General features: G+C 56.6%; 2 protein-coding genes across 2 annotated transcripts in view; one reads left to right on the top strand and one right to left on the bottom strand.

The window, feature by feature from the left end:
* STRN4 (striatin 4) overlaps nt 1-4,406 on the bottom strand; it is a 26,407-nt gene extending 22,001 nt beyond the window's left edge. Inside the window, exon 1 of the mRNA XM_090260769.1 lies at nt 4,118-4,406. Within this exon, the coding sequence (XP_090116895.1) occupies nt 4,118-4,402 (285 nt within the window). The 5' untranslated portion in view covers nt 4,403-4,406. The remainder of the gene's footprint in view (nt 1-4,117) is intronic.
* On the top strand, nt 4,040-12,126 carry FKRP (fukutin related protein). Its single transcript, XM_090260768.1, has 3 exons — nt 4,040-4,065; nt 5,632-5,693; nt 10,149-12,126. Exon 3 carries the CDS (start codon nt 10,188-10,190, stop codon nt 11,673-11,675), a length of 1,488 nt encoding a protein of 495 aa, XP_090116894.1. The 5' UTR covers nt 4,040-4,065; nt 5,632-5,693; nt 10,149-10,187; the 3' UTR covers nt 11,676-12,126.

Below are 12,126 nucleotides of genomic sequence, written 5' to 3'. Positions count from 1 at the left end.
CTGTCAGAGGGAGGGGGTGTGGGGTCGGGTGAAAATGGTGAAAGGATTAAGCAAAAGTAAAGAAACTCATGGGCACAGAGGACAGTGTGGTGATTACCAAAGGGAAAGGGGGTGGAGAGGTAGAAGATAAAGAGGGATAAATGGTGATGGAGGGAGACTGGACTTGGGGTGGTGAGCACACAACCTTTATCATTTTATTAACCAATGTCACTCCAATAAATTTAAAAAAAAATTTTTTTAAGGGCACATAGAATAAAACATAAAGAAAACTAAAAAATGAAAAGGCCAGTATGGCCACATCAGAATGTTACAAAAATATCATAATTTCAGCTCTAATGTGGAGACCTGGTGGCTGGGGCAGGGGGTGGGTGGGTGGGTAGGATGCAGTCCCAGGAGGCCGTCCCAGAAATCCCAGTGGCCAGACCAGGATCGGCCGGGCAGGGAGGGCATGAGGGAATCTGAGGCAATGAGGAGGGACTGATAACACCCCGTCACTTTTGTCTGTGGGGGAAGAAAGGGAGCCCCAGTGGCCCACTCTGCTCTGTTGTCCCCTCCCCAGTTCCTCTGGCAAAGAAGGGAGAAGAGAACCAGAAGCATGTGGCTGAAGTGTCCCAAGGCGGTGGAACCCATACAAAGGGGAAGTGTGGGTGGCCTGTCCCTCCTACGCATCAAGAGGCCAGCAGCCACCACTGCCCGATCTGCGAGCGCCCGCCGCGGCGGCCGGCAGGTACGTCTGGGATCTGGAAGTTCTCTCCTCACCAGATCCACCCACTGCCACGTCCTCTGGCCGGACGGTTAGAACACACGGAGCCCAGAACCGCGGAGCCATGGCTGCCGCCCCCCTCCGGCTGTTCCCTCTCCAGCCGGCAGCATCCGCAAGGCTTCCCAAGGAGCCCTGTCCTCCCAGGAGCTGGTGCCTCCCCGTGGCCCGCTGCCGACCTTTCTGTCCCAGCCCACAGGCAGGTTTCCCGGATGGCCCATCTGGCCCCACATCTCCGACGCTCCTCTTTCCCAAGCTCCGGGATGAGTCCCGCTGGACCCCTCCCAGCCCCCCATGAGGCCGGAAGTGGGGCGGGTCAACCTCACGCCTCCGCCTCCTTTGCTGCCACCGCTCTCACCGTATCTCTATCGCTGCTCCTACGTGAGTGTCCAAGTCAGATCCCCCCAGGAGGGTCCCCCGTCCTCATGAAGCTCCCCTTCCTGAAGTGCCATGATCATGGGTGCAACCACAGCGCGCAGAGTTCTGTGGCCTCCTGTGCAAACCAGCCTCTGTTAGCCTGGAATCCACCTACTTCTTGGAATCCCCCCACCTGGCACAGTCCTGCTTAATATCAGACCACATCTCCACCACCTCCCCGTTCCAGTCTTTGGGTGCCTTCTGGTAGGACCTCACGATGGTCTGCCTCTTCTGCCTTTCCACGCACGCTTACTGAGCCCGGACTAGAGCAGCTGTGCTGTTATTTGGAGAAAAGGTATTCAGTTCACCATAAGAATCAGACACAGTCTGGGCCTTAGAGGATCTCACAAAGTCACACCTCTGTAAGTGACACGTGCCCCAGCCAGAGGTATAAAAAGAGGTGCTGCTGATGGGAGTGGAATCGTGGGGCAACTTGGCAGAACCCACCACCATTTTATAAACAAATCCCTTCCACTATTCCACCGGTCTATTGTGCTTGGAGTCGCACAGAACTATATGGACATTCACTGCAGCCATTTCTGATGGAGAAAAACCGGAAACAAGCCAAAGTCCGTCAACAGGGGTCAAACTAAATGAGCTCTGATGACACATCCAATGGACCGCAGTTATCACAAATAATAAAGAGCTCTCTGTGTTGGTATGAAAGGAACACCAAGACACAGGAGTATGTGGAAAAAAGTCACAAAATGACACAGATAATATGATCCCGTGTCCTGCACACATAGAGCTGAACTCCTTTTATAGCAGTAACAGTTGGGGAGGAGAGTAGAAGAGGGACCGGGGGGACTTGCCCCTTTCACTTACCCATATATGTTCATACACTTCTAAGATCTTTGAATTTTTACTAATGGAACAGAATAAAAGTACAAAGCAAGTGATGCTGGAGCCAAGACAAGGACAGCCAAGCTGGGTGCTACCCACAGGCTCCTCGAAGGCCCCAGGAAGGCCCCCGACTAAGGGAACACACACACCTTTCCTCGAGTCTCAGAGACGAGACGGTGGTGCGGAAGGCGCACCGGCATGAAGTCCCGGAGGCCGAGGCTCAGTCAGTCCCGGCTCTGCCAGGACCGCTTGGATGGCCCTGGGAGGCCACGGAGCTCCCTCGGACAGTTCTCTCATTGGTACTGGATGGCAGAGAGGAACAGGACATGGGCTTGAACGTCCACAGACCAGACCAGGCCGGCCACCCCCGGGCTGCGATCCTAGATCAACCACTGACCCTCTCAAAGCCTCTGTTTCCTTTTATTTTTTTAAAGGGGCGGAGGAAATAATATTACTTACTCTCCCAGAATGTTGTAGGGTTTAAATGATGCCCTGTATCCAGAGTGCTTAATACAGGGCCTGGTACATAACATGCGCTCAATGAAGGGCAGCTGCCGTATCACTGCTGAGTGAGGCAGCAACACTGGCTCTGCCTACGTAATGGGGGTACTGAGAAAACCTAATGAGCTGTATGCCGGGGCACTTACGTAAGGCTTCCCTCCCACCCAACCCCAAGCCTCAGCTACCGAGCAGCTAAGATCCCTACTGGGGTGGAAGTATGGCGGGCTGCTGTCCTGATTCCTCCCACGGACAAAGTTCTCATCAGTCATTCATTCGGGTCCCCACCTCAGCTCGGTAGGAAACAGCACGTCAGAAGGACAGAGATGGGCCCACAGAAGCGGACACGGACTTCTGCTAAGAATACCGGCCCCCACCCCCAGGGCCCTCCAAGCCCTCGCAGCTCTGACGTCCTGGCCCCTCGGGCCACTCTGCAAACGGACGCACACTTCGCCAGGTCACAAAGCCCAGCCCGGCTCCACATGCTCTTCCAAACGTCACCGCAGGGCACACCCCTCTCCCACGCTGCTCCACGAACCGCGGGGTCCTTCCATCCCAGAAACTCGCACACACACGCCTCCCCTCGACGTCCTTCTAAGATGCGTCCTCCCGACGCCTTCCTGTTCCACAAAATGCTCTCCCTGCCATGCCCCAGGTGCCCCCGGATTCCTCCTCACTGTCCCCACCCTAGGTCCCCTGGTCTCCTCCTTGGACCCGCCCCCCCCGCCCACTCCAGTTCAGGGGTCTCCACCTGCTTCCCTGCACATATCCCCCTCCTCAGGGCCATCGCTCCTCTTCTCCACACCCCCAGACTGGAGTTTTTGCTCTCAAGTTCTTCCACACAGGCTCCTAGGGCACGTCCTTGGGACCCCTCCCCTGCAACTTGGTAGCCGCACATAGCAGGGCTCCCCAAAGTTTCCTCCTTAGCGGAGAGGGCACACACCAGCACCCCGGAACCCCTGGAGACCCTCCCGTTACCCCCGGAGTCCTCACAGACCCATCTTTCCGTTCCCTCAGTCCAAACACTGCGAAGCACACCCCGTGCCCCAGGCGCCGTGACTTCCTCCCCGAACTCAGGTCCGGTCCCGGCCGGAACGCTCCGCCGTCGGGGGTCCCAAGCCCCCGCAGCCCGTCGGCCTCCACCTCCCACGCGCGCCCGGTCGGACGGGGGTGCGCGTCACTCGCACCCGCCGAGCCTTTGCTCAGTCCCACACGAGCCCCTCCAACAACTTCTCTCAGCGCCCTTGGCTGAGTCCTCCTGGGCCCCCTGCAGACCCCGAGCCCACTCTCAGGGACCCCCATTCCAGTCCGCTCACTCTTGCCACTTCCAACGGGTTCTGGTCCCCTGCGCCCCTTCTCTCGGCCGGCCGCGGGCGGACCTCCCTCCCCTGGGCCCCCCGCCCGCCTCGAGGCGCCCCGGTGTCCGCAAAACCCTCCTCGAACGACCCCTTACTCTAGCTCCGGACCGGTCGCGGCTCCCTCCCGCCCCCCCGGCCGTCCCGGCGGCCATTGCTCCAAGATGGCGGCGGCGGCGGCGGCGGCGGCGGGTGAGGCCGGGTCGGGCCGGGTGGGGGGTCAGGGGTTCGAGGCGGCGCTCACCTGCAACTCGGCGCGCTCGGCCTCCCAGCGGGCCTTCTCCGCCTCGAAGCGCGCCCACTCGTGCTGGATAAAATGCAGGATCCCGGGCAGGCTCAGGGGCTCTGGCCCCGCTGTGGGCCCGGGGCTGCCCCCGCCGCCACCGCCTCCCTTAGCAGCCGGGCCGGGCCCGGGGGCGGGGGCAGAGACAGGGACCGCCCCCGTCGGGCCCGGGCCCGCGCCCGAGCCGAGCGGGCGGCAGGAGGAGGCGGCGGCGGCGACGGCGGCGGCCGCTCGCTCCTCCATCATGGAGGCCCCGGGCCGGCCCGCGCGCCCGCTGTGCCTCGCGCGCCTGCGCGGCCGCGCCAACGCCCCCCCCCGCGCGCGCGCTCGGCGGGGGCCCGTGGGGGGGGCAGGGGGCGGTGGTGACGGGAACGGGATCGGGCGCGCGCCTCGCCCACCCGAGTCGACCCCGGAGGCGCGCGCGCGGGCTGGTGGGAAGGGGTGGGAAGGGGCGGGAAGGGGGCGCGCTCCCCGAAGAGGGAGAGCGGGACTTTGGAGAGGGGCTGCTTTCTGCTCTCCTCCCAGTTTGCCCCGGAAAGAAAGATTCTAACCCTCTCTAGACCCAATACCACTGACCTCAATCATTACTGTCACTCTTGAGATAAAGGGCGACCACCAGGGGTGGTTTCAGCCGTGGCCCCATCCTCACTGATTCCTGGCCCATGTCGGTTGTCATGGTAACCCCTCCCGGGCCAGCAACACCCCCAGGCTCCCCTCCCCTCCACTTCTATGGTTATGGAGCTCCAAACCCCCTCTGTCCCTGCACCAGGAGGAGGTTACTAAGGCAACCTAAGTCCCTGGTAGTCCTTCTGCCCCTACCCTCATTGATTACTATGGCAACCCCACCTAGCACTCAGGTAGAAGGGACCCCAGCCCCAAGGACACTGATTATTGAGGGAAACATCTCCTTCTCAACCCATCCCCCCAGCCACCCAGTTGGCATTACCATGGTAACCATCTCCCCTCCATTCCAATGGTTGGGAGGTCCATGGACCAAACCAACCAGGTATTTTTCTTTAGAGGAAAAGATGCTCTGCTAAGGAGTAGTTGCTATGGTTACAGGACCTGACCCTCCCCAGGAAAGAGACACAGGCAAGGCCAGTCCCTGGTTACTGTGGTAACAGCAGCAGTCCCCCTTCCAGTGACCCTAGGAAAGAGATCCATAAAGGTAGGGGACGGTTTAGGATTATCATCCCTCAGAATGGAGTGTGTCTAGGGAAGTGGTTGTCATGGTAATAGCTTGTCACTTCTAGCCCTACCTTTCTGGACACAGTCATGAGAGAGGGATAGTTATAGGTTGCTATGATAACTGACATCCTTCCCACCCATTCCTGAGATGCTCCAGGTAGTGTCTGAACTTATGGGACATCGAGAGAAATGACTCCTTGGCCCCATTGCCACTTCTGTAGGTAAGATGAAATGTTCTACTATGCAAAATTAGCTGATTTGGGGTGTTTTCATTCTCCTTTCCTCAGCAGTGCAGCTGAGCTGGACAGAAACCGCCCCCCTGGTGCTCCCCGAGCCTGCAACATAGGAGGTAAGAAGTCTCTCAGTGTCACCAGCATTCATGTGGACACACTGCCCTTTCCTTGTCCCTAAAGGCTTTCCCACATGTCTCATTTTCTCTACCCATCACATTCCTATTCTACGGATGCAGCAACTGAGGCTCAGGCCTGATCAGAGCTCAGACCAGGTGAGCCAGGCCTGACGTGAGTCTGCATCCACTCACACTTTTCTGTGGGGAATGGAGAGACAAAGTCCCGTCCTGTCTTCTCCTTCCCTGACCACCTTTTCTAAAGCAAGTCCTTGTTTCTGTCTGCCACGCCCATGCTGCTGTTTCTTCCCATCTGTATATTGTTTTCCTGCCCCTGGAGGTCCTGCTCGGGGACTGCCTGGTTCATCCCCGTCCCTGGAACACAGGCCTGGCACAGAGGACATTCAATAAATAGCTTTGCTGAGTTAGTGAGTTGAATTCATTAATGTGTCATATTCAGCTTTGAAACACCGGTCGGATTAGAGCCCGGAAGGCTCATGGGAAGTAGGCCCAAGACAGACAGCAGAAAGTGGTAGATTGGATCAGAACAGAGCTCTGCAGATAGCTTCTTGGGTCAAATCCAGGGTCCATCCCTTTCCAACTGTGTGACATTGAGCAAGAGACTTCACCTCTCTGTGCCTCAGTTTTTTCATCTTTAAATGTAATCCTAGCTTGAAGATTAAACAAGTTAATACGTGTAAAGTGCTTAGAACAGGGTCTGGCACATCGTGAGCAGATAGAATATTCAGAACTTAAAAAATCATTATGTCCTGCACCTTGCCTCACTGAAGGGGTTTTGAACCCTTACAGTTAAGGAAGCCAAGACTGACTTTGTCAGGGTCATAGATGATTCCTTTCTCCTTCTTCTTTGGTCCCCTCAGTCAGTAGGTGGCATCTCCTCATTGAGCCATCATACCCTCTGGTCTCTGAGGACCCAGTTTCTGTCCTCTGTCCTGTTGGGTACCTCCTGGCCGAAAAACAGCCAGACAGAGCGTGGTAACAGCCAGGGTCCAGAGGATGGAGACCTGGGTTCTGGTCCCCACGTCCTTTTAAGCCTCTGAGCCACGGGTTCCTTATCTGAACATTTGGAGTCGCCTTTTCATTCACACATGTTTATTCACACTTGCTATGTGCCAGGAAACAGACAAAACAATGAACAAGGTAAGTAAAATCTATGTGATAACTACCAGGGAAGAAAAATAACTCAGGGATAGGGCAGAAGAAGTATGTGGGTGATAGGGAGATGCATTTTTCAATAAGGTGGCCAAAGGAAGGGCTCACTGGAGAGGCGACATCTGAGCAAAGACCTAAAGGCCATGGGGATATGCGGCGGGGCGAGCATCCGGGCAGAGGGAACAGCCAGTGCTGGGGCAGGAGTGGCCAGCGTTTATTTGAAGAGTGGCACTTGGTGGCCGGTGTGGCTGGAGCTGAGTGAGCAAGTGGAAGAGGGCAGGAGATCCCATGGGGCTTTATGGGCCACAGCGAAGGCCTTTCCTTTGAGTGATTTCAAGCCATGGAAGGGTTTTGTTTTGTTTTTAAGATTTTATTTTATTTATTTTCAGAGAGAGGAGGAGGGTGGGAGAAGAACATCCATGTGTGAGAGAAACATCAGTTGGTTGCCTCTCCCACACCCCCACTTGGGGGACCTGGCCCACAACTCAGGCATGTGCCCTGACCGGGAATCAAGCCAGTGACCTTTTGGTTCACAGGCTGGCATTCAGCCTACTGAGCCACACCAGACATGGCACCACAGAAGCGTTTGAGCAGATGCAGGACAGGATCTAATTCAAGTTCTAACAGGATCCCTCTGGGCTCTGAGTAGGGAACATATGGTAGGGGACACAGGTGGAGTGAGGATGACCTCTTTAGAAGATTCTAAAAGCATCTCCTTTGCTTCTGTGTCTCTAAGCTTTAAGATTCTAAGATGTTTAAGACTCCAAAGATTCTGTGGTTCCAAAGGTTTCCTCCACCCACAATAATATAGTTCCATGAGATCATAGGTGTTGTGTGTCTTTGTGTGCTGTGTGTCTGCTGCTGTGTCCCCAGTACTTAAAACAGTTCCTGACATGTTACAGGAGTTCAGCAAGTAGATGTTGAAGAATTGAAGGAGGGAGGGATCCCCTAAAGTCCAGAGGTAATTCCAAGATTGTAAAGATTGAGAAATTCTTAAAGTGTAACTCAGCATCTTAAGTGATGTCCAAGCTGGGTCAAAAAGGAGGGCAAGCAGGACTGGGCCAGGTGGAGAGGGGTGGGAAGGTGTTCCTGGTAGAAGAGAGGGGAGACAGACAGACCAGCGCAGGGCCGCAGGCACCGGGCCACAGTGCAGAGTTTGGCTCCGGGAGCACACAGAAACCCTGAACATGGCCATCATTTTTTCCCCAAGTGTGTTTTCAGTGCCTAGCTGTGTGCTAGAACACGGTGCTAATGGAGACAACCCTGGCTCTACCTTCCTGGGTTCAGTGGGGCAGACAGACCCATCCCTAGACAGTGATGAAACAGAATGGGCAGGGCTGAGATGGGGGAGCCCAGAAGGGACCACTAACCCAGGCTGGGGATTAGGGAGGGCTTCCTGGAGGAAATGGCCATCTGAGCTGTGCCCTGAAGCATAAATAGGAGTTCTCCAGCACAAAACAGGCATGAGGAAAGAGGTATTTGAGACGAGACACTTTTAGGCAGAAGGAATAGGATATGAAAAAGGATTAGAAATAAGATCTAGTTGAAGAAAAGCCCAAGGTGGCTCAGGCATAGGTTTTGAGGTGGCATGGCCAGAGGTGGGGCTGGAATGGTGGGTGGGCCAAGCACAGGGCAGACAAGGCCTCGTGGGATGTTGTAAGAAACTTGAACTTTCTCCCCAGGGCACTGAGGAGCCTCTGAGCAGGGACGGAGCGGTCATATCTGTGCTTTATGAAGGTCCCTCTGGCTGCCTCGAGGAGGGGACTTGATTAGGGGACTAGGGGAGGCTGGGTGGCAATCTGGATGGACCCACGTGGGAGGGGGGAGCTGTGGGAAAGGGGAGGAAGGGTCAGAAGTATTTAGGAGCTAGGAAGATTAGCTGGGTCTCTGATGTCCCGCTCCCTGGGAGGAGCAGAAACCTATGAAAATCCATGGGGAACTTTTGAGTTTCTGCTAAGAACCCAGACAGTTAGTTACACCTCCTGGGCTGGAGACCAGCCAAAGCTTCAAGCTGTACTGGGGACAGGGAGACAGCGCCATCTGGAGGTTGCTGGTGGTTGCTTAGGAGTGTAGCCAACGAATCCGGGGAGGGAGTCCAAAGATAGCCTCTTTCTTTGTTTCTTTTCTTTTTTGAAAGATTTTACTTATTTATTTTTAGAGGGAGGGGAAAGGAAGGAGAAAGAGAGGGAGAGAAACAATCAGTTGACTCTCACACAACCCAGGCATGTGCCCCCTCTGGGAACTGAACGAGCGACCTTCCGGCACTCAGTTCACTGAGCCGCACCAGCCAGGGCTAGCAGCCTCTTTCAATGCAGCCCCTTCCATTTAAAACAACACCAACAAAATTTTGAAATTTTGTATTGTGATAAAACATGTAACAAAATTGATCATCTTAACAAGTTTAAGTGCATAATTTAGTAGTATTAAGAATTATTCACATTTTATGCAAACAGTCTCCAGAACTTTTTCATCTCAAAAAATTGCAACTCTAGACCCACGAAACAACTCCCCGTTTCCCCCTCCTCGCAGCCCCTGGCAGCCACCATTCTACTTCCTGTTTCTATTTACAAAACAAAACAAAACAAAAACTAGGGGCCAACACAAACATTGGGATTATTCTGACTTAAGAAAACATTTCTAACTTGTAAAATCAAACCAGTCTGGCTGACCATCAGGAGAGAGATGACCAGATGGCACAGGGTATGAGGAAGTGAGGAGGGAGCAGCAGGGGAAGGGTTTGGGGGCCAAGTCAGGTAGGTGTGGAAGGGATGGGAGAGAAAGATCAGGGGTGGCTTCCTGGAGGAAGGCACCGTAGAGCAGAAGGTGCGAGTTGGGCTTGGAATGGGTTCCAGGGCGTTTATAACTGAATAAGATGTTGACAATGAATAGAAGGACAGGATTGAACAAGGAAGAAGGGAAGGTGACTTATCTGATAAAAATTTACTGAGTACCTCCTGTGTACCTGACTGCTGAGTGGCCTTGGGGACCCAGCAGTGACCAAGATAGGTTTCTCGTGAGTCTCACAAATGGAAAGACAAGACAGATCCCTACACAGTAATAACTTTGGATGGTGGGGCTAGGGTGGGGAAATGGGGGCACTGGAGGAGTCCCGAATGAGGTACATGACCCAGGCTGGGATATCAGGGAGGGCTTCCTGAAGGAGGGAAAGTCAGGCTGAAACCAAATAGGGAAAAGGCTGGGAGAAAAGGGCAAGGCTGAGGATGGGTTGGAGGGGTTGCTGACAACCCTTCCAGCCTCCCTCACCTTTCATTCCCACCTCACCAGGATGTCCCGGAAGCCCAGCTAGGGCCAGACCTCGGCCACATGCGGCTCACCCGCTGCCAAGCTGCCCTGGCGGCCGCCATTATCGTCAACCTCCTGGTCTTCTTCTATGTCTCGTGGCTGCAGCAACAGCCCAAGAACTCCCGGGCCCGGGGTTCCCGCCGCGGATCTGCCGCTGGCCCTCATGTCACCATCCTGGTGCGGGAGTTTGAGGTCTTTGACAACGCGGTACCAGAGTTGGTGGATTCTTTCCTGCAGCAAGACCCAGCCCAGCCGGTGGTAGTGGCAGCCGACACACTCCCCTACCCTCCCCTGGCCCTGCCCCACGTCCCCAATGTTCGCCTGGCACTGCTCCAGCCCGCCCTGGACCAGCCCGCTGCGGCCTCGCGGCCCGAAACCTACGTAGCCACCGAGTACGTGGCCCTGGTGCCCGACGGGGCGAGGGCTGAGACACCAGGCCAGCTGGAGCGCATGGTGGACGTGCTCCGGACAGGAGGCGCACGCCTGGTGGCCGCTCGGGTTGCCTCAGCCAGCCCTGCACGGTGCCTGGCCCTGAACGTCAGCCTGCGGGAGTGGACAGCGCACTATGGCCCGGCCCCCTCCGCACCTCGCTGCGATGCCTTGGAAGGGGACGCTGTGGTGCTTCTGCGCGCGAGAGACCTCTTCAACCTCTCAGCTCCCCTGGCCCGTCCGGTGGGCACCAGCCTCTTCCTGCAGACGGCCCTGCGTGGCTGGACAGTGCAACTTCTGGACTTGACCTTTCCCGCGGCACGCCAGCCCCCACTGACCACGGCCCACGCGCGCTGGAAGGCGGAGCGCGAGGGGCGCGCGCGGCAGGCTGCGCTGCTGCGGGCACTGGGCATCCGCCTGGTGAGCAGGGAAGGCGGACACCTCGAGTGGTTTGGTTGCAACAAAGAGACACCGCGCTGCTTCGGGACTGTGGTGGGTGACACACCCGCCTACCTGTACGAGGGGCGCTGGACACCCCCGTGCTGCCTGCGTGCCCTGCGGGAGACGGCCCGCTATGTGGTGGGCGTGCTGGAGGCAGCCGGAGTGCGCTACTGGCTGGAGGGCGGCTCCCTGCTGGGGGCTGCCCGCCACGGGGACATCATCCCGTGGGACTACGACGTGGATCTCGGCATCTACCTGGAGGACGTGGGCAATTGTGAGCAGCTGCGGGGGGCCGAGGCCGGCTCAGTGGTGGACGAGCGCGGCTTCATGTGGGAGAAGGCCATCGAGGGCGACTTCTTCCGTGTGCAGTACAGCGAGCACAACCACCTGCACGTGGACCTGTGGCCCTTCTACCCCCGCAACGGGGTCATGACCAAGGACACGTGGCTGGACCACCGGCAGGATGTTGAGTTCCCGGAACACTTCCTGCAGCCTCTCGTGCCCCTGCCCTTTGCCGGCTTCATGGCACAGGCGCCTAACAACTACCGCCGCTTTCTGGAGCTCAAGTTTGGCCCAGGGGTCATCGAGAACCCCGAGTACCCCAACCCGGCTCTCCTGAGTTTGGCAGGAAGTGGCTGAAGCCCTGACTCCTGCGCCTGGGATCAGGGGAACTGTCCTTTGATTTGGTGTCATTGGCGTCTGGCAAACAGGCCAGGGATGCCAAGCTGCCCCGCAGGGCCCAGTACAGTCCAGGACACCCAAGTCATGCCCTGCCCAAGATTCCCAGGAACCCTGGGCTCCAGGGCTGGGGCGGAGTTTTGGAAAGAGAGGGAGAAAGAGTGTATGTTCTGAGGCCAAACTGTCATGATTCAAACCCCGGCTCTACCGCTTAGCTAGTTAAGTGGCCCTGGGCGAGTGCCCCAGTTTCTCTGTTCCTCAGTTCCCTCCAGGACTCCGTGGGTACCCTCGTTTCTGGACAGCAAGAGCCCCCAGGACACTTGGCTGCTGGGGTTGCTTCTACCACTAGAGGGTGCATTTGCTCTACTATGGGGCCAAGGGGACAGTAAGCCCAGGACTTCTGTTCCACAGC

The sequence above is a fragment of the Furipterus horrens genome, unplaced genomic scaffold (genome assembly GCF_987537825.1).
Source record: "Furipterus horrens unplaced genomic scaffold, mFurHor1.1.pri manual_scaffold_13, whole genome shotgun sequence".
In the NCBI taxonomy this organism is placed as follows: Eukaryota; Metazoa; Chordata; class Mammalia; order Chiroptera; family Furipteridae; genus Furipterus; species Furipterus horrens.
This window is presented reverse-complemented; position numbering and strand designations above follow the sequence as displayed.

What these genes read in the sequence shown, in the direction of transcription:
- FKRP (XM_090260768.1), top strand. Translation starts at nt 10,188, where the DNA reads ATGCGGCTCACCCGCTGCCAAGCTGCCCTGGCGGCCGCCATTATCGTC.